At 27.9% G+C, this 24,495-nt stretch overlaps 1 protein-coding gene across 1 annotated transcript in view; it reads right to left on the bottom strand.

The window, feature by feature from the left end:
• Positions 1–2,192: 2,192 nt before the first annotated feature.
• Positions 2,193–24,495, bottom strand: part of LOC147066125 (putative neural-cadherin 2) — a 192,794-nt gene continuing 170,491 nt past the window's right edge. Inside the window, exons 3-5 of the mRNA XM_085956147.1 lie at positions 16,611–16,726; positions 6,673–6,862; positions 2,193–2,280 (exon numbers count right to left, since the gene is read on the bottom strand). Coding sequence (XP_085812273.1) covers positions 2,267–2,280; positions 6,673–6,862; positions 16,611–16,726 — 320 coding nt within the window. The 3' untranslated portion in view covers positions 2,193–2,266. The remainder of the gene's footprint in view (positions 2,281–6,672; positions 6,863–16,610; positions 16,727–24,495) is intronic.

Here is a 24,495-nt window from a genome sequence, read left to right as displayed (position 1 = left end):
GTTCTTATAATATATGAGATCACGTCTACACACGAGTTGTGTGAAGTGCGTGCATATAATGCGGCGTAACGAATCAAATTTGTGCTGAGAGTGTCCCATCCGTTGTTGAGTACTATTATAGTATGCATGATTCCTATTCTGATATATTAAATTCAATCTTTGATAAGAAGAATTATTCCTAATCATCGTATAATATCGCTATATTTTTGAGAGCTGATAAATTTTTCATCGTAGCTACCCAGCCGTAAAAGCTGACTGGTGCAACTGAAAGTCAGACTGGTTTAAGAACCACTTTGCTTTCAATCGTCATATTGGGAGTGAGTGTAGTAGCCCCTCCCCTACTATGCTAGTGAGGTGGTGTAATAGGATAATAGATGCTGCTGGATTGCCAACATATTGGCGTTCTAATTAAGTACGTAGCAACGCAACAAACAGGACCAGATGCGTGAAAAAATCTTTAACCAGCATGATTCGAGTCTACTAATCTTAAAATTTGAGATTTGTTCATAATCGCCTTCCATGACACTATAAACGTGTCTAATTGAAAACATGTTAGTACTACACTTTCTTATTTCAAGAAGATGCAGCCACGAAAGACTGATATAACAATTAAACACAAATTCAGGCTGATTATAATAATAAAATAGCACTATGATAGTACCTATAATTATGTATGGATCCAAAAAAATATTATTTTAGAAATATGCATTAAAAAAGATTCAGATCCATATTTTGTCATTTTTGCGGTTTTGATAGAGATTTTTTACAAAAAAATACTCTTTCGTTTGAGACAGTCGGTATGTATATCCTTCAATTTAATGTAACATTTTCAAATAAAATTGAGGTAGATCCTTTATCCGTTTGAGGAATAAAGATCTATCTCCCGGACCTGGATCTTTTTTGTAGCTATCATCTAGCGGAAAATATTGAAATATACCTAAATATAGACTACCGTAAAATATAGTAAATCAAATTTCTCACCACAATAAAAGTTTTCCCTACCAAACGTCCCACTAAAGTAGACAAGTCTGAAGTCGTTATTTAATATAGCTTATGCACGAATTTTACTATAAAATACAAAAGCTTTATAATATGTACACCAAATTAAACCCATTACTGAAAAAGGGTCTTAAACTCTAGATGCTGACAATGATACCTCTGTCACCGAAGATGAATAAAAATAATCATAAGACTTTTTATGATTTTTGAGCAATAAATATCTAGATCCATAACGGTTTTTTTTATTTTTTCGTTATTCTAATTTAAATTTTTAGAGTCTTTTATACTCATACCTCATACTTAATGAAATAGAACTTAAATACATGATCTCTTTTTTAATTTTAAAATCACTTTTTATCGATTTCTAAACAAACTTAAAAAAAGGAGCTACATCTCTTTTGATGCAAGGTCTTCATTTTGTGTTTTACCACATCTAAAAATAAACCATTTCACAATAATTTATAATAATATAACAGTAATACAATATTTCACACTAAGACACGCCAAATTCACATTTGTATTGTTGTAAATATAGATAAAGATAAAATACGTTGCAAACATATTATTATTAAATCGAATAATATTTAATATTTTGTTACAGTATCACAAAGAACTAAAATATGGATGTATTGATGATATTGAAAAAATACAACGTTTTTAAACAGAAAATAAGACTTAATAATAATTGTTTTCATTGTTTATAACATCTTGATGGAACGACATGTTACTAGAAATAACAATAAACATTTTTTTAAGCTCACTTATTTCACAATATAAAGATATAAATCCAAGATCAAATTCATTCAGACGGACATTTTCTATTAACAACAAAACTTCATAAGGCAACATACCTATCATATATTTGAATTTTTTTGATGACTTATACGAATACATACACAGTTACTTCTTAATTAATCAAAATATACACACGTAACCTAACCCAACCGATTGGATCTAAATAACTTATTTATAGAATGCCTATTTCAGTAACAATTTTTATAATCAATTAAAATAATACGTTTTAGCGGTATAATAGAAATCTATATTTTATAGCCCCAAAATCAATCAAACTCACTGTCATATTAACAATCAATCAAACAAATTGTCGCTAAAGTTGTAAAATTTGATCAGTCAGTGAATCACCTTTAGTACGAAAATTTCGCCAGAAGTTCTGTTGATGTCAAATTTGCTGTTGGCAGGATTATCGATGTCAATCCCCTGACCAGTTGGAAAGTAAACAACATTTTGCGGCCGGTCCTTGTCGCCGTCAATCGCTGTCACCTGAAAATGGTTATATCAAAACGGTTAGCTTAAATAATACATCAAGCACGTAAAATGTTTTTGTCGAGTGTGAGGTAGCCCTTATCGATATTCAATAGTTGTGCTTTAGGTTGTGAAAAACAATTATCATCAATTTTTCCTACAATTATAATTTCGTAATCAAATAGCAAGTCAATCAAATCTGTCAGAAGTAATTAAATAATCGAATATGTAATCTCTTTGAAATTACTGTTAAATGATATCTGGATCATGAATCATTACGTACCATAATAAAATAATATTTGATGGCACAAATAAAAATTATTGATCTTTATTTAGTTATTTCAGCGTTTATCTGGTCGTAAGAAATTAATATTTTGAAAATAATATACTAATCATGTTTTATTGCAATTTTAGATCGGAAAATGTTGAACTTTCGTCAAAATTACAAATAGAAAAAATTACGAGCATTGAATTGAATAATATGCAATACCTACCTATTTTCACAAAATAACGAATTATAGAAAATGCAATAGCAAAAAATATATGACTGAATAAAATATGACTTTAATCTATCATTATATCAAATAATGTATATTAATTTGACGAGAATTTGTAGACGTAGTATCATATTGACTCAAAAATACAAAAATTACGTTTTAATGTCAAGAAATAAATAATTAGATAGGCGAAAAATAATAGAATAATTTTATTTCGTCTGTTTGTAGGTACCTACTTTTAAAAACGGCAATATTAAATGAAAAAATAAATGATTTAATTAACTCAGTTTTTTTCAAAAACTATGAGAAAGTATTTACTGAATATTGAGTAAAATATTAGAGGTTGTTATTTACTTCTTCCTATAATCGGATATAATACGCTTTCAAATAAAAAAAATACAATACGGTAAATAATTTAGTTCCCACTTATAATACTTAGCATATTTATCGACCGTTAATACCCACTTGACATTGAAAATTAAATTATTCAGCTACGAAAGTAAATTTTTAGATAAATACAATTTATTTAATGATCAGAAATTTTGTATGTAGGTATATTTTGATACAAAATATAATATTAGCATTTAAATAACGTATGACGCTTTTGAAGATCATAATAATATATAGTACTTAAATACGTACCCCTACCTATACTTATTCCATCATTAAACGCATGTTAGTTATAATATGTTTGTGATTTATATATTATAGTATTGTATAGGTACTTTAAAATATTATATTACAAAGACGGTAGGTACCTAAATCATAATATTACTTCTTTGTTAAACAAAATCTATGTTTACCAACACCTCTGCAAACACCATTATGCTGATAAATGGTGAATACGTTAGCATACGTCATAAATGTATCTTTCAACTCTCTTTTTCTGTTGTAAAAGGAAAAAGTCTTTGAAACTTGATGTTCGTAAAAAAAGCGTCAACAAATAAGCTTAGTAAATAACTTTTAGCTAGCAAAGAGGTGAATCATTTTTTGATAAATGCGTCGACAGTGAAAAGTTTCCCGCTCTTTTGAAAAAGTTTCACTGTCTGGTTAACTTCCTGTTGGCCCATTAGTAAATTTACCAGATTTTTCTAACTAAGTAGATAGGTATAGAAAAATAATATTTTATATCGCAGTTTATATAGCTTTAGCATCAGTTTTAATAAAAATAGGAATTTATTAAAAATAAACTTTATATAGGTACTTACCTGCATTCGTATCTTTGAATAATTAAAAATGCCAGTTAATCGCATTTCATAAAAATAAAATGAAACAAAAATTCTATACCTATTCATAGTTAGTACTGCTCAAAATATAAATAAATTATAGCTGCCTACTTAAAAATATTATTCAATATTACTGTTATAAAGCCAATATTACAGCCCACTAAGAATGAAACAATCTAATTGGAAAATATTGTAACTACTATGTATGTATTTTCAACTATAAAATATAGGAGAAGATTTAATACCTAATATTGTTTTATCGCATTGGATCATAATATTATATGATGACAACTTCTTATCGGTAATGAAAAGAAAACAAACTTATTGCTTTGAAAACGATGAAATAGATTAACCAATTCTGTTTTTGAATAATGTTATTATTATATGTGAAATAAAGTGTATAGACCAAATGTGTCATCTATATAATATACATCATAATTATTTATAGCTAAATACCTAATACAAATAAAAAAGACAAATTTTCATGGAGATTAAAAAACTATTGTTAAATATGTATTAAAATATTATACACAAAGATGTTTTATATATGCAATCAATATATTTTATAACAATACCATACAAAAATGCATACATATAAAATATACTATATCAAATGTAATAAAAAGCTTGTAGTTGAAGCTTGCAGAGATAAAATAAAAATACACAAGCATAATAATATAATATATGTTTCTAGTTAAGTAACTATATTTACATTTAATCATAAAAATGGTGACGTACACTAATATAATATTATGTTATTATTGTAATATATATATTTATATAAATATAAGATATCGTGGGGGCATTTTAAAAGTCAACAGTTAGATTTTTTGTATACTTTTTCAATACAATTTTATATTCTGGTGATTTACACCTGGATCATTTTTTACATGTTTGTATATGTGGCAGAGGTATTTTTTGCTAAACAAAGTCATAACCCAGAGGTCCTCTTTTAACTCTTTCAAATCTACCCTACTTTCATTTTTATTTAGTTTTCAAAAAACTAGTCAGCAAAATGTTTTTACTTCCACTGGAAGTATTATATTATTGAAAACAATAATAATAATAATATTAAGTATTTACATTAAAAAAAATATTTAGGAAAACCAATTTTTAACCACCAACCAATATTATCGGGAACACATCGTTAAATTTTGATAAAAATAATATTGTAAAATATTGACCCTATCAAAACTGATGACATATTATAGTTCATCTGAATTTTTTTTAAAAAAATATGAACAATCTAGAGATAAGAGATTATAATCCCACCTTTTTATATATACTTTTTTTTAAATAGGAATGCGTCTGAAATGTAACGCAGTATATTATATGAGCTTTACACATGAAAATTTATATTCTTGTTCAAGTCAAATCTTTTACAAAATATTTTTATTTAAAAATATAATAATAATAATTTGTTTATTACCAAGCGTTAGTTATATATGAAGTGGCCACTTCTTATAACACCATATTCATCTTGAGTAGCTTTCTATGACAAAGAATTAAAATAAAGTATTTGTTAATTACTGATAATAAAAAAAAATCAAACTAAAGCATAGGTACAAATTTTATTAAAATTGTACTTTTTTGACATGTTTTGCTTGTCAGAAAAATCAATGTTAAACATAAAAAAATGGATGAAGGACGAAGCACTTTTGCGTATCGGTTATATATTTTTTTTTAATCTTGTGAAAAATTCTGATTTGACATTTTAGAAGTATTGCATATTATTCCTTGATACTTTGACTCTTGGTTATCTAATATCACATTACAGATCTATAAAAATACTCAAAATAAATGCCCAAAAACAAACATGCCGATTCCTACTTCAATTTTAAACCACAACTGAATCGCAAATGCATAAAAACATATTTCGCAGCAATATTAAATTACATATTTTGTTTTGAGCTGAAATTGAAAAATTTCCCCTTCTCAAAGACATCCTTTACAATTAACTACCTACTTCATAAAATATAAAGTAATAAAACATATATTTCAATGAGGCCTACTTTAATGCAGAATGCTTTCAGTTGCACAATATCGTAATGCTAGATAAAACTGTAACTTTAAGGCCGTAGGTATTTTATCGTAATCATCTTAACCATGAGAAATAATGCGTTTTTATGACATATTTAGCGAAGCCATTAGGGACAATCAAAGTTCGGGAACATTGCATCTAGCTAGAGCATGGATCCTGCATAATCCCTGATGTATCTACTGTTCCCTGTTTTTAAAGTTGATAAATGTTCTGAGAAATCTACAAAATCGTTTAATCCTAACATGATTCTAACCTACAATAAAAAACGGCTGTCACTTTGACGACGTCCACCATTTTAAATTTAGTGCGCACCATGAAACACGCAGTGACGTAACATTGTGACTTACATTTTTTATGATACTTTTTAATAAGCATTTCAACTACTATTTAGCTTGAGTGAGGTTGTGACATTTCATGCATACAGCTCTAATATTAATTTGTGGGCTACAATATGATTGAGTAGGTATATTGTATTTCAAATACTTTTTAAAATTATTAAACCAATAATCTACAGAATATAAAATAACATGCGTTGTTAAAAATACAATTTTACCATGCAAATTGATTTACGTTGCCTAAAGCAAAATAATATTATAAATGTTTAATGCCAGGCAAAATAAACACAAGACAATCAATAAAAACTGACGTGCAAGAACCGTTCGGCGATTGACCTGGAGTATCCGTTTCGGCAGGTTCCTGTCGTCCTCTTCCGTGATCTGAGTGCGGTAAGTAGGTCGCTCGAACACCGGAGGGTTATCGTTCATATCCTTGACGTGGATCACTACAGTGGTGTGGTTGATTTTTGCGTTGGCAGTGGCTGTCAGGCGTAACTCGTACTGGAAATTCACAAAATATTTTTATAAATTCTTTTAAAAATATCATATACAGCATCTACTTGGTGGTAAAGCACGATAATTTATAAAATTTATCCATCAGTTGGTATTTTCAAATAAAGATATTGAATACGTTACAACTTTGTACCATATTTTTTTTAGAATTAATAATAACCATGTCCTTGTTTTTGTAAATTACAAGATTTCAAGTAAATTTGAATAATCACAAACACCCAGGCTTTGAGAAAATCACATAAATATTGTATCTTCACCGGGATTAAGCCCAAAACTCTCGAGTGAAAGGCCAGCGCTTTACGCACTGCACCACGAGAGCCGCCAAGAAAATATTTGGAATCACTGAATGACCACAGTACTGAGCAATGATCAAAAATGAAGAATTTGGGATATCTTTGCGAGCTTAGTTTGAAATGTTACATTTTATTCAAAATGACGAGTAAATATAAAATACCATGGTTATGAAATTTTATAATACTTACAATTATAAATAACTATTTAACTAACTTGTCAAAAAAAAAAACAAAAAAAAAAAATGTACGTATGGCCTATTTGACGCTTGCAATTTGACGTTGCCACTTTACGGCAGCAAACCATGGCAACTTACGAATACTTTGTGTATTCTAGAAAAAAAAATCTAACAGTGTAGGAGTGTTGGTATCGTTACTTTTAAATGACAACAATACTGAAGAAAGTGATTTCGTCATGGTCGAAATTCCAGAAGAAATTGTCCTTCCTTTAGATAGATTTTGAGCTTCAAGAACATATGTAGTACTTATGATGGACACTGGGTTTGTTTATAGATGTAGCGTATACGGCGGAGCTACGGGATGATATCATGGCCTGGGAAACCAGTATAAGATGCTTCCACATGCTCAAAATAATGAACTGGCATGGACTAAAAAAGAAGAAGAATAAACCTATCGTAAAGCATCTAACTTAAATGTACGAAATATAGGCACCCAAAATTTTGATACCAAAAAATATTGTATAAACATTTTTTTATTGAATAATTGTTTTTACTTTGATATTACAACTAATACCTACATTTTCGGTATTATAGACCATTATTTTGGGTGTCCTCTATATAATATAAAATAAACACAAATTGCGAAATGTAAATCCTGATAAACGTACCCATAATTTTTATTGATTGCCTTATCGAATTATGGGTACACATATTATTAGACAATATTATGACAAGTGATAACTTTGCACAAACAAAAATGCCATTACCTTAAAAAAAAAATAACGACATTATGACAAAGTAAATCCATTTTTTCTCATATTAAAAAAATTCTTATTTATAATTTTTTTAAACAACCTGCCAAATATTAACTATTACTTGACATTTTGACTGCGAAATCTGCAAATCAGCCAACTGCACTTTTGACCAAATTGAGATTTTGATGGAATTATATCATAAAGCATATTATTATATTCTATGCTCACACAAAATTTCAAACTCCTAAACCTACAATTAGATGCGTTATCGTTCTTCACACAAAACACCTAACTGCAGGTGCCAAATTTCCGATGTCGTAAATGGAATAACTCTGCATATAAATTTTCTTTATATTATATAAAAGGGAAGCTAAAATAGTGTATTTTTACAATTATTCAATACCGCTCGATAGTAAAATTATTATGTTTTTTCTCCTTTCCGAACAATTTTCCCAAATGGAGTAGTCGATTTGCATATTTAGACTTCTGTTATTTAATAGGTTTATCAATAAAATTTAATTTTCTTTACTTATCGAACTACGCTAGTAATCTTATTTTGGATCCATGTGCTAGAGTGAGTCGACATTTTTATATTTAAAATTAACAAAGACACATTGTCGTTTCTAACTTACGGATTCCCATAATATAGAAAATCTATTAAGATTATTGTTTACGCTTAACTTACATACACCGCTATAAATGCTTATTAGAATATAATATGAAAACACATACATGCCATTTTTAATCTTTTAGTTATATATTTTTTGCTCTTAGTGAAATGTAAATGAAAGTTATTTTCAAGTTCTACATAATTTAGTTAGTTGTTAACTAATACATAATAACATAAGTAGCTTTTATATAATATATATATATATATAATATTGTGCTTAACGGTAAATATTAGTGGTGTTGTATTTTTGTATAAATACAGGTCACTATTTAATTTATTACAATAATATAATATCGCGTATTTTTACAATAAGTGTCAAATAAAATAATAAAATATTGTTATAAACCTTGGCCTTGTGCGCTCCTTTTAGTTTTGTTTTTTGTAATACATTTTATTTTTGCACTCGCTCACCAAAATTTGTTTAATAATTACTGCATTAATTATTTTGCTCAGCGTGGGTCAAAATTGAGCTTTTATTCTATTTTCAAAGCATGATCCTAGACGTTTCTTAAACGTTGTAGATAATCTATTTATATAATTTTGAAGCCTTATTATCCTTTATATTTATTTTAAATATTTGATGACTGCATAAAGTATTTTTATTACATCAAATAATATTAAAAGTATATAAATGCGTTTAAAAATTAATAAATGTAAAAAATCTTAACACCACTGCACATTTATGTACTGAAATATGACTATATTCTAAAACATTAGAGCGAGAGGTTTAAAAGAATACTATTTTATGTAATAAAAATACTTTATGCAGTCATTAAATGTTTAAAATAAATATAAAGGATAATAAGGCTTCAAAATTATATAAATAGATTATCTACAACGTTTAAGGAATATCCAGGATCATGCTTTGAAAATAGAATAAAAGCTCCATTTTGACCTACGCTGAGCATGTCCCCCCTTAATGATGTAAGCGTTTATGAATATATTAAAATTATATTTTTTCAATATTAATAATTATATTACGACCATGTTCGATCCGAATAGGATCATAATATATGGGTTTCCATGGTGTGGAGGTTTGTGTTAACATATTATTTTGTTTTTAGAGTTTAGTTAGAGTATAGTTTTGTTCGAGATGTTAGCCACTTTGCTTAACCTGTTAGGTACATACTATTACTCTGATCCATACATAAAATGAATAACAATTTGTCCACTTATCAGACCTGGGTTTCAAACCTAGAGCCCACGACGTTAAAGGTCGACGCCTAAGCCGCGCGGCCATCGTGGTAATAATTATATAGGTAAATGTTTTTTTTTTATTTTCTTTCATCAGTGAATATAATATAATAATTAACTAATTAACCCCTTTGAAATATCTAACCCCTTTTTGGTTGAGTGACTGAAGGGTTTGTAAAGTAAAAGCCGCTCCGTGTTTATATAACTCTCAATACTCTTGTACTTTATAATAATCTACTAAATTCCATTATTGTAGATTTTCCTTAACGGTGTGAATACTATATAGAATCTGGAAAAGATTTTAGTAATATCTCTGCTATTGTATGTATATAAAAATATTTTGGCATTTTGGCCACGCTAAAAGTTGATTTTTTAACAAAACAAAAAAAAACTTTCGTAAACAATGGTATAAAATCAACTCGCTTTTATATTGTCATTTTTTTTTGTTAAAATCGGTAATATCATATATTTTCATAACGCCCCGGAATATTTTCAAAGTTTGCTCGTTATTCCCAAAACTTTCATCGATGTGAAAATCCTGTACCTAATATGAAGTTAATAGTTTTTCAATAGTATATCATGAACACAACAACAAATAAATTACCGCATAGATTGCTTTCCTTTGTAAAACAAATAGAAACTTAGTTAAATTTAATGATGTAATAAACAAAATAAACTTATATTCTCAAAATTATTATTTTAGGTACATTCAAAATCTTATAATGAAAAGAAAACTCTTTCAATGAAAATTAATTAACTTTTTTATATGGTTTGTATTTTTTAAATGTAAAAAATACGTTTTATAACCAAATATATATAAAAAAAACGCTATTATAAAGTTATTATTAAAATAATAATTCATTTTTTTTATTACGCAAACATGTTTATATAACCATTTACATATTTTTATTATTCTTATAAAAATCTAAAAATATCAAATTCAATAGAAATATTTTGTTCAAATATGAATAGTATAGGCACAGTTAGCTATTGAGAATAGAGTTAGCTGTCAGTTGTTATCTCTTTGATATGGGTGGTACATACTCATTTTTTTTAATTCGCAAAAAAATATTGGAGCAAATATTAACTCTGATGATAAAAACATTTTTCAGTTAGTATTTTCATTTTTTTTTTCCTTTCATATTTGAAGAAAACCTTTCAACAAAGAAAATCTTATATAAACCTCTAAACAACATTTTTTCATGTATTCATTTATTTTTCATAATATATAATAGGTATTGAATACTAAAATATTATGACAAATTATTACAATATTATTAAAGTTTGCAAACTTACGAATACCAAATTAAAATCTTATGGAAAATAGTATGCAAACTTTATCTTAATCTGGATTGAAAATTAAAAATAGTATTTATATGTCTTTAATGTATGCAAGAAAACATAAGTAAGTGTGTAGGAGATAGCGATACAGGGAGAAAACGTATTAAAAGGGTTAAGATGAGAGAAATAATACACGTAAACTTAAATAAACTGACACGCAAATAAAGGATTCGTGTCAATATTAGCTATAAAAATACCTGATTGATGCATGCCGGGCAAGTTCTTTACCAAATCATGCCAATAGTTACTACAATACCCCGTTCAATTCCAGTAACAGATACAGCTGATAATGCATTAGTATCGCATTTCGTTGTCGTTTGTATTTTTTGCTGAGTTCATAACTATACATCTGAGGTGTATTTCAAACTTCGTCAATAATGCTAATCTTTATTTTAATAATGACTCATAAGGCACCAAGATTTTTCCAAAGTTTTTTGGAGAGACACAAAAATTATTCCACGGATTTTTCTGATATGATTTTTTTGAGACTGTCTAAAACTGTGAAGAATTTTTACAATCAAAGAAGAATTTTTGCAATCTTCAATCCAGTTCAAGTTTTAATATTTATTTTTATTATTTTTTATGCTGATATTCAGTTTCTATCGATATTAGATTAATTTAAAAAAAATAATAATAGTTAAGTAATTGAAATCATTGATAATATTATAATAAAATTATAAGAAATTTTGGAACCGATAATGCTTTAATTAAAGTGAAAACCTAATTATTAAGATATTTTATGAGATCTCTGATTATGGTAGATAAAGGTATTTAATTAATCAAGTAACACAATAATTTTAGTTGGTACGCCATAAAATGTATCATCCCTGTGAAGTTGAACGAATTGATTAAGATTTGAATTATTCAAAACTAAGCATATGTCGCCAGCTAAACAATAATACCAAGTCAAAGCATTAGTTACTAGCTACTTGTATTCAAAGTATAGAAACTTCCAAAGTCGTAACAAGATTTGTCTTTGACGCTTTTGTCTTCAATGATAAAAGTAATATTATTAATTCACAATCTACAGAATTAATGTTGATAAGATATATTCAAACCACATAATATTCAGTAGTTGCCTAAAATTGTGTGCAGGTAGGTTGACTAATAATCATAATTATCAGCCTACATCAGGGACCCACAAATGGTTTTTGATCACCAGCTCACCTCATAAATTTAGAAAGTGGAAACAATATGATATTATCTGCAATTATACGAATATTTCTTTTTTCTAATAGTTTTGAAGGTTAATAAAAAAATCAGTAGTAATTTAAGCTGACGTTTATTATTATTATATGAAACAAAGACGTTAAATAACATGGACTTTTTATTGGATATAACAAGATTTAGGAGGCAAATAAAATTACATTTAAGAATGTTATTTTGTTAAAAATTGTAATTTTCCACTAATTTTTAATAATTCAAACACTTGTCTCAAGACACCAATGATAAAACTTAATAATAATAATAATAACAATAATAATAATACTAATAAATAAGCAAATGTCAATACACAAAATATATACTTGTTATATTTTAACTGAGATAGAGGAAGTTCCGAAATCTAAGAGAAGCTAGAATCTACAATTATAATAGGTATGTTAAATATTTAAAGCGAAATTACGATTTTGATATTATAGAAAAAAATCTTTTATTAATGTCGAGGGTATACTCAAGCATAGTTGAGATCACCTGCATATACTGTTGGGTGCCTCTGGTTTAGATTAATTCACTGATAGATTAATGAGCACGAATAAATTATATTTTCCTCAGCTTTGTTCGTTGAATTACCACGTATTTCCACCAGAACATTAACTGTCTCGATAGTCTATTAATTTCTACTTATTGAAAACTAGTTGACTAGCCCAGCGTATACCTGCCCTTAATTTTTATCTTATGAAATTACTCCGTTATTTTTCCTTACAGATTGATCAAATATATATAAAAATGAATTGGATTATTCTATATTTACATCAATATATATTTAACAACAAAACATAACTCTTAAAGTTTCCTTTCATTCGACTTTTTAAGTAAATACGTGACCAAAAATGAATACAGTCGAAACTCACTTAAGAAATTATCTGATATAAAAAAATTCTGCCTAATTATTTTCTAACCTACATGACGTAATATAATATGTTATTTAAATTGGGATATCTTTATTTGGCCTTAGCGAATATTTATCTAACATTTTATTTAAACGTTCCCTTTCAGTATTTACCTACGTCTATTTGTTTTTCTTAGCTGATCAAAGGCTTAAGAAGGATAGCGTATATTTTCAAGCGACTGTTAATACCAATTTATTATGTAAATACGTTTAACACTATACATTTGTATTTTATAACACCTGGTTTAATTTGCTCATTATAATATTTGAATTTTAATTCCATTAAAACAATGTTAAATTATATTTTCGCCGGTAGAAGGAAAGCTTCTCAATAATTATTTTTAATAGTTTTCTGGCATTCACATCAAATCCAAAACACTAATAAACAAAATGACAGCACGAAAATATCTACACAAACTAATATTGTTTTAAATTATTAAATTACACTGTTATAATATTATTCAGTTAAATACAAAGCCAAGGTTATCTTAAGATAATTTGAGAACGGTTGATTGGAGTGGCATAATATTAGTCAAAGGGACTAAATAATAAATTGATTGTATATTTATTAATTTACTTCCAATAAATATAGTAATTACTTGTAAATACAAACTTTAAAAAAATAAAATTTTCTCAAGAGTTTTATATAATTCTCATAAAACTGTTATTGTTCCTTATTTCTAATTTAATAAAATTTGATGTTCTACATTTTATTCGTAATTTTTAGTTATAATAAGAATATAATATATTATGTACATCCATCATTTTTGTGTAATTAAACAAAATTAAACAGATCATTTCATAATTCTTTATTCAACGTTACGCGTTACCTTAAAACACTGTGTGTTAAAAATATTCTAGAAATTTCTCAACAGCGATTTTAAGAAGTGAATAATATTGTAAAGAATGTCGAGATTTTCACTAGGTTATAATAGTACCAAAAGGGTAAGAACTTTATTCATGTATGTAGTTGTATATTTTAATTCCTCAAATTCGGTTTCCCGCTAAGAATTATTATGCCAATTGAAAATATCCATCAAGTAGTAGTCATAATCAATTTATTTTTCTGATAATTCTGACTAAAATTGAGTGGTCACGTTCAACAAATAAACTTCGGTCGACCAATCTTGAAAATTTTTGATGCAAAGCCATCTAGGTGGACGAGTAGTGGTTGTGTAAATTGTTGTGGTTGGATGGTGAGAAAAAAAAATCACGCACGATTGGAATTTCAAATTGAAGGAGGATTTTGGATGACTTTAGGAAACCAGGGTCCACCCTGGAAAGTTTCACCAAGAATGATGATGATAATCATAATAAATTACCACAATTCATCCCTTCTTTGAATATATACATAGCTTAAAAATAATCATAATTTTAAGACGCCCGGAAATATTAATAATCGACGCTAAAGATGGTTTACTCACGTTACTCATTGAATACTATTAATTATTACATCTCTTCAACCAGGATATTGATCTTTAAAAGTGATTTTATAATATGGCCTTTCACTTATATGTTATAACAATGTTAAGGTAGTTTTCTAACAATTATGTAAAGTAATGAAAAATCCTTCATATATCTATATTTTAATTAACCAATATATATATATAGGAAGAAATCTATTTTAAATATTCGAAAATATTCAATTAATCAATGGCTGAAATCTTATTTGGTTACAATAAATTTCAGATACATGCTAATAATATATTAACCACAATATTATATAATATATTTTAGGATATGTGAAAAAATTTTGATCCTTTACCACATTTAATATTTTTCGTAATAACTGTACCAAATTGCGTGCTTTTGTAAATATCTGTGAAACCTTTTTCATTACAATATCGTGATGGTGAATATTTTTTGTGTAACATTTGAATAATATAAAACACGGAATAAGGGTAACAGCGGTTTAATTTTAATATTACAAGTCGGTAGACCTGACCTTAGAGCGACTGAACTGATTGGACCCAATCGGGCTTTGAATTCTAGCGCCTGACAATAAAAAAATGTTAGACTCTCCATAAAAATTAAATTAGTGAACGAAACCAAAAAACAGAAAACAAATCCTTTATTATTTATGCAAAAAAACTTGCAAAAATAGCCTGAGATAGTTTTTGTCATTTTTTTTATTTTAAATAAATAATTTAATAATAAATATGTATAGGTAAATCATTCTACAGTGGCACCATAGGCGTTTCGCGTATGTATTGGAATTGTTTGCTGCAATGCCTGAATTAATGCTAAGAGACAATACCACTACAACTGCAAGTCGCCTTTTCCGTACCCATGGTGCCTCTGTAGAATGATTTACCTATACCTTTTGTAAGATTTTATTTTTTATTTTTACAATAGTTAAAATTTAAATATTCGACAATAAAATCACAAAACTATCATGACAAAGGATTCCTCGCAAACGTCATGCTAAAATTGGTCCTCGTATAATATGCCAGGACTTGCCATAAAATTATATACTTGTATTAACTGATATAGTATTTACTTGTTGTATAAGTACAGTTGCATGTATGTAGAAAATGCCGTTCTTAATAGTTTACTAGCACGTAGAAGTTTATATCAAACTAGTTTTATACACTCAGCTTTACTCTTACGCCTCTGAGAATAAGCTTTGCAAAAAACCGTAGTTAATAATAATTAATATGTGTTAACACCAATTTATAGTCAATCTTTAATATAGATCAGATATGAGTATTTTCAAATTTTATCCTAGTAAAATAACTAAGCACGTAAATTTTAAGTAATTTACAATATGTTACTTAAGACGTTTCATAAAATAATAATAATCTTGGTCGCCCATTAAAAATTGTCTCAAATATAATATGGCCATAAATTAAACCCGAGCGCAAGCCCCACGCGGCTAGCCAAAACGAAAGAAAAACCAGCTCCTACACATGCGCCGATCAGACATTCTGCTATTATACTTGCGCCCCATGCCGAGTGAAATTTGTTAGACGCGACAAGAACATGTTCTACCAAAATGTCCTACCCACCCACCCACGGAAGTACATTAAGTTACATGTGTTTTGTGAATGACAACAAAATCTAGTTGCAGTCGAAATAAGTTTCTATATGCGACCAGGCTATATCACTGATGGTTTTGATAATGGTTTTACAACCGAAATGGCAATCGACAAAAATAGTATTAATATTATATTTTTATTAAAATTGGTAATATATACCTTCTTTCGGGTTTCATAGTCAATAGGTCCAGCGACAAATATGGCACCTGATGAATTTTTCACTCCAAACGCATCACCTATATTTCCGCTTGTGATTTCGTAGCGAATTCTTGATGCTGAAAATATAAAAAAAATATATATTATAATTATTAATTAATATATATATATATGTTTTAATTAACACATTAGTATACATTTAGGTATTTTATATAACATATAAGACTTGCACACTTATATTGGCTACTATACCATTTTACTTGTTACCGTAGCTGGACGTCCTGGAAAATGCGCAGTAAGACAATTATTATCTAAAACTGTAATACTATCAAAATTATTATCATACTCGATGTTTCTTTCATCCAACAATGAAAATGGCATTTACTTCAAACTAAACGTGAATTCAGCAATTTATGAGGAAATCACAGAACATAAACATAACATATTTTTACAGTGGAATTAATATAAAAAATACAATGATTTTATTTTCAATTTAACGAAAACATAAAAACTTTTTTTTTGTTCAATCATTATACAATCATATGGGCCTCCATGAGATGAGATGCCTCGATGAGCAGTTTTATAACAGTTAAAAATTAACCAGTCTTATATACACAATAGATCAAATGATTATTTATAAAAAAATACATCAAAGTTAATGGTTTTATCTAACAAGTCAGACATACGATTTTTCGTGTTGTTTATGCGATGGGTTAACTTGAAGACCTTAAAAATAGCTATAAGTAACGTTAAGGAGAATGTGAAGGATAATTAATATTTACTAGTGTCGAAGAGTATGTAATTGAACATTATGACAAAATACATAGAAAAATATAAGATACTATATTATATATTTTAAAAGATAAATCACTGTTCTGGAAGAGATAAATTTTATTGATAACTGCCTTTTATCAATTACCTTCGTTAGATGTTACACTTAATATTGATAAAGCTTACACGGTTTGTAGATTAAAGTATGGAAAATAATTTTGTATACTTTTATCGCGATTATCAATGCCTCAAAATAAAATGATCGCAAATAACGCACTTGCAACAATATTATCGAAGGTGTGCAAAAAAAATGTACTTCTATAAATAGAAAAAATCTGGTATTAGATAATGTGAGATAGATGCGAGTAATAACCATGTGCTTGAAATTAAAAAAAAAATATGATCTTAATGCCAATCAATCCATTTATTATTGTGTATAAATGTCTCATTTTCCTTTCCATATAATATCATGAGCGATTGCTAGTTTCATCTATAAGTATTGACACAAAAATGACTAGTTTTTAATCATGACCTACTTCGTAAAAAGTGACAAAGCATACAAAAATTACAGGCGAAGAAACGGTTCCTTTTATATTAAGTATTCAAATTTTGTATTTTGCGTGCTTGATTTTCTCAAATATCACAATGGACTAAAAATAAAAAGGCACACCCTAAATCAGCGACTTCCAAACATTAGGTTATTACGCCTCCCTTTTAAAAAAATCTAATCTTGGCGCCTACCCCTTTGTTTCATTAAATACTCACATCTTTTTAAAGTGGCACAAAGTGTCTTTTTCTACTAAACGGGGTCGATATTTGGATTTCATTGCAGCTAATGCAGAACATCCCGTTTTGCATGAATATGATGTTACAAATGGTAACAATACTTTACTTACGTCGTGCATTGCTTTTCTTGACAAAGTATTATATTATTATTTTTCACTTCGATCAATCAAAATTGAACTAGGGTTTTTGTTTCAATGAATTATTGCATGATACTTCTATCATTTTTTTCCCTTTTCAATAGTAGTCAATCAAAATTCATCATCGTTTATTGACAAATGGATTCTAGCATAAAAGCGGACTGGCAGGCTAGGATCTTTGGCGGGCCTACCTACCTATCGCTGAGGTTAAGGACAGTGAGGTGCTCTAAAGTAGTGTTTCCTAAATTTTATAATTATACACGGGAGTACCTATATACCTATTAAGTACCTATAGTACCTATTAAGTACCTATAGCAATCATCATATAGGTATCACATCAAATTACAACGCATAACCACATATTTAAAATAGTTAATAGTCTTGAAACAAAGTAAGTAAAAAAAAGTTTTTTTTTAACTATTAGAGTAAATCTGTGATGTCTATTATGCCTGTGACTCCAGGCTCTAAACTATTCATTTTCAAACTGCAAACTTGTGGCTACATTTGTATTAAACTTTTCGCGCCTCCCAGTTTGGAAATCGCTGCCCTAAATCAATGAACGGGGGCGTAAACAATTGTTACAGATAAATATTATGTGACTTGCGTAGGTATTGAACAGTAATAAAAATGTCACTATGAAAAACGAATTTTTTTATTGACTTATTTTTTCTAAAAATAATCAATGGGAAAACACAAAAAAAGCTCATATTAATTTATTATAATACTAGTATCATGTAGTGATTTTTGCTTATAGGTATATTGTCTTCTGTTGAAAAATGCACATTAGTATTCTTACTAAATGTTATATAATTATTATTTATGTTTAGTATTCTGTAACTAATTTTAATCTTAATGGGTGAAGTAGTATTATTTATGGTATTATTGTGTGGCAGATTTGCTAAATTCTAAATACATTAATATTATATAATATGCATAACATAAACATAAAAATCCCATTTATCCCTGAAAGTCTGAATGTATATATAAAAAAATTTTAAAAGTAAAGTTTACCATACAATTGCGTACCAAATAAATATATACATATCATGTATGTAGTCATTTAATGAATATTTCTAGAGATGCTCTTCATTTACAGTATTTATGGACCGCACGCTACTGTTATATAATATTTTAATCGCTTTAAAAGACGAGTATTCTTTATCATGCTTTAAACGAAGCTACGTACTTAATTTAAAAAATAGAAGGTGAATTTTTTCAAGAGGGTACCCCGTTAAATTTTCCATGCCGTAATATTTATCTGGATGCCATGGTTTCATTGTTTAATTATTTTGTAAATAAATTTAAAAAATAAGTTATATATTTTATACCTACATGTATTTTGGTTAAGAGATGGTATAAGGAACAGGCAGGGTAGGTTGGTTTGACTCCAATAATAAGAAGAGTGATGCGTGAATGAAATGAACCCTGGTGTTATTATCTCCTTCCAAATAAATATCAATTTAATTATTGCTGGTAAGTTTACAGATTTATAATTTAGCCGGGTGAAATCACGTGTATGAGTTCTGGTGAATTGCGAGGTCGACCGGGCGAAGTTGAACGATTACCTTACGGTTAAATCTTTGATAACTGACTGACTACATTGTTTTCATGTACTGGGTGTTTTTATAGTGATTCGATAAAATAGAAAATGCTGTTATCACTACTTGAATATTTTGATAATCATGCTTATTAGGTTTATTGTGTAATGCATGGTTCGTTTATAAATAATTTATTTTAATTTGAACGATTGAGCAGTTTTTAATAATTAGACAAAATTGATTTTCATATAAACAATTTTTGTGCATATCATGAATCGTTTTGTAAATTATAAATAATTGATTAAATTATTTTTGCTAAATTAGCTTTCTGTTAAAAATTGATTGATTCACATAAATCGCTTATTTTGCTATTTCAACATTATTATGTTGCAAGATACATTGTAATTATAAATTATTGGTTTCCGGCCAAGTCATGTAGGTGGTAGGGTATTGACCTCACCACAGTATAATATTGTATTATATATTATCATAATATAGGATTTTTTTTCTACTCCTTGAGAGTGCTCCTAGAGTCCATCCAAATATTATTAAGTTATACAGAGCATAATATAAATACATTAGCACTAAATTTAACCCAGAAACAAGACTACTTTAGCGGATATGCAATTAGCTAGGCTAAATTAATTAAGTATTAATTTAATAAACTATTTTTTTATTCGAGGAATAAGTCACAAGATTTGATATGTAATATTTTTTTTCCTAGTAGGTGTTTATGAGTTATGTATATGAGGTGTTTTGAAATTATGTATGTTCAATATAAGAATGTTACATTCACAAATCTAGTATTGAATAAAAAAATATTTTATTAAATTATTAGCAACTGAAAGTACGAAATACTTAACTAAAATATGGAGATATCCTGACACCGGTTAAAATTAAAGTAATAATTATTGATACTTTCATTTAAAATGCAAAGGTCGACTGACAAAAATTAATGCAATTTATAAAGCGTTTCAGAAATGTGAAAGTTAATTTTATTATCATTAGATAGGGCACATATGGCTCAATTTGTGAAACACATTAGCGCATTAGATAATTCGAGTTTGAGTACCGCTGGGCATTGTATTTTTTTCAAAACAGATTTTTTCAAAACAGATTTTTTCAAGTAGCTATATAAATTTATATCTGAGATGTTTTCAAATTATGTATAATTATATCACATCTACTCTGAACGTGTATTTATTTAGCACGATGATCGATCAGCAAATTAGCCGCTCTCGCGTCATGAGCATCGTTACCACCGTTTCACACGCGGCGAATTTCATCGCCGCGATATAAATATGTGCGATAATTTTCCTTTAAGTGGTTTCAGTAGAGTATATAGAGCTGCGCGGTAAAAAGCTGCTTCTACTGCTATACAATAAAATTCCATGCTTCACTGCAATGGCTTGACTTGGTTTCACACATAGCGAATTTTATCATTGCGATATAAAAACGGGGGTCAGTGTTTGATTCATTCGTTAGCAATCACAACGTGTCCCGGTCAACTGATGTGAGCCTTATTTTTTATAAGGAACGCCAAGTCTAATTATTATTATGTCAATGCTTATTTTGCCATGGAAGTTATGTTGGAAGGTTATATGTGCTACTTTAGGAAAAAGGTTAAAGCATACTGTTATATAGTATCTAGTTTAATTAAATTTTAATTTTATTTAACTGAAACTTTCTAATTAAGGCGTTTTATTTCATACTAACTTTAGATTTACTTGAATTACTGAACGGAATATCCGGCGTTAGAAGGAATCGTAAGGTAATATTTATTTTCTTGGAAAATTCCCTACTTTTTAATTATGTTTAGATTGTAGATGAAAATTACAATAACTCAATACAAATACTACATATTTTCAAAAGAATATTAATTATTCTTTCCACGTATTTTTTAAAAAAATAATTCCTATTGTCTAAAAATAAGTATTAGGTATATTATGCAAAATAATAGTAGGAGCAAGATATAATATTGTTATCTAATGTATTCTAATTAGTTTCGTAAGTACTTATCTAATTAGTTGTATCTTTTGTAAGGTAATACTTTAAAAATACTTTATATTAATATTATAAAGAAGTTGTGTATTATATTATATTTCACACCCTTATTATCGTACATTCTTTAACTGTTTTATTTACTCTTATTATTACGATAATTTTATATTTTTTGATAATTTCATCACAATGTTAGATTCTAAAAGAATCATAATATAAGCCTCCACGGAGTGGTTTTGTTAACAATTTTTTCAAGAGAATAATTCAATAATTTCAAGAGAAATGGATCTTGGCCACTAGATTAACCTATAAGCTCCATACTCCATACTACGAATCCAAACATACGCTCGATCATCGTGGTAGTTTAATACTGTTACTTAATATTTATTTGTTTCTCTTATATGAACATCTTGTTTGTGTGTAGTTTTACTATATTTTAAAATAAAAAAACTTGAATTTATTGTGACCCACAGATTTAAATGATATATGTGAAAAGTGATATTAGCATATTATCTTCATAATAATTACATTGGCCAGATTTATTCGTTAATAATGGCTTTAAATGTTTATCGACTTTTTATGTTTTAGCGCTATAACAGGTATTTAGGTCAAACGACAGTAACAATAGTAATAAAACAGTGGTAGTAGCAGTGAAATAATAGAAATATCCAGGATTTCAAAAATTACACCTAGACATATTATTATTGTGACCTCACCGAGATCGAACTCGGAGCCCACACAGATAAGATAGGTATTGTAACAAATATTTATATACGCTTGTGTATAAGGTTACATTTTCATCGCTATGGCTGGTGTGCGCGGCGCACATAACAATGAACGTGCGTCCGATTAAGGGGCTTAGAAAGAAAAACGGCGGTTTCCATTTTCGTAAAATCTTTGCGACTCATTAAAAATATCTTATATCATTCTTATTGTGTGTAATATCTGAAAACAATACGTTTAAACGTTGTTGGTATACTAATAATATATAAAATTTTATAATACTTGTTTTAGAAATTATACATATAAAAGAGAAATAAGTGATTTTTGTTGACTTGCCAACATTTTAAATAAATAAAAACTGCCGTTTTTGTTTCTAGACTCTTCAATTATTGTAGAAATTGTAGAAATATAACAATAAATTGTAAATTTGCTAATAATATAATATCTATAATACTTGTTTTCTGTAAGTCTTCTGAAAATAATAAGTTATTATTTCAAAAATGTAATTAAACTATTTGCATATTCTGTGTAAAGCTATTTAATTTTCATTTTTTTACTATGTATGTTGAATTTTCTGGGTAAACCCCTGGACATCCGAATGTATTGTTTCATTAATAAATATGGGCAACACAATGTCACGAATTTTTTTTAGTAATAAAAGAGCCTTTTCTATATTGTATACGTTGTTATCAGTTAAGTAATAAGCATTATACCAGCATGTTATAGAATAAACAATAGTAATTCTACACTTTTTCATCTTTGGGCAAAGTCTTTTATTGAACACTAGCGAGCGGTTTTCATATATTTATTCTTATACCAGTCGTACATATAGGTTTACGTTACATTACGAAATATTTTTGAAATTGCATACCTAAGTGAATTTTCATTTTATAACAGATACGAAAAATGTGTCAAAACAATGCTCGTTTTCCACGCTTCGTATGGAATACCAGCTATCTTAACGTATTTCTTCATCTCAGAACCATTTCATTTATAAAATTATCGGCTTCAGGAATCTTTCAAGTTATTCAATGAATAAACTTTCGTGAGCCGCAATCTTGTGATGATTTTTACTCTCATCTTAAAATTTAACAACTATCATTGGTAATTTAAAACAAGAAAATATATATATAGAAATGGTATACTAGTATGTATGAGTATAATATTCACTATTTCGTAGCTTTATATCTACAGAAAAATATTATCTAATGATAATATTCATATTAAAATTCTGCAATAGTTTTTTTTAGTTTTTCTTGATATAGGTAAGTAAAATACTTGATTAATTTATAAAAAAAGTTACGACATTGTATTGGCGATTAGTTAGTTTGGTGGGAAGAAAGTCTACAAATAACGTCACGCTTCGAAGCAAAGAGAATTACGAACTTAATTGAATTGTATAAGTCAATTGGTAAGTTGTCCCCGAAAGTGAGAATTCCGTGTCGAAATACCAGTGGCAACTCACAGTATTTCTTGATCTTTTTGTCGCAATATAAATACTGCTGTGCTCAAAATTTTGTCGTAGAATTTCAGTATTAAAATATATAAAAAAGGAAACGTCATTATAATGTTATAGTTTATAAGAACACATAGTACGGAGCCTATTTCTGGTGATCTTATAGGTATCTAGGGTTATCTTAAATTTTTAAATAATTAATATATTTTGACAAACCACAATATAACCTTAAAAGTGGTTGCTTGATAGATATAATATATTAAACTTATTTTTAAAGTATTTGATTAATTATAATATGGCAAATGTATGTGATAATAAAATGTTCTTACTAGAAAGAGAATTAATTGGAGAGACCTTTATCTAGCAATTTATTGATCGAAGCTGATGATTATGATGAAAATAAGTCTACTTAGGTTTTTGATATAGTATTAACGTCATATATACCAACACAATTAATGAATTATGAAAACTTCCGA

The sequence above is a fragment of the Rhyacophila brunnea genome, unplaced genomic scaffold, assembly GCF_057557595.1.
Source record: "Rhyacophila brunnea isolate RB1 unplaced genomic scaffold, BYU_Rbru_1.0 scaffold_5, whole genome shotgun sequence".
Lineage (NCBI taxonomy): Eukaryota > Metazoa > Arthropoda > Insecta > Trichoptera > Rhyacophilidae > Rhyacophila > Rhyacophila brunnea.
This window is presented reverse-complemented; position numbering and strand designations above follow the sequence as displayed.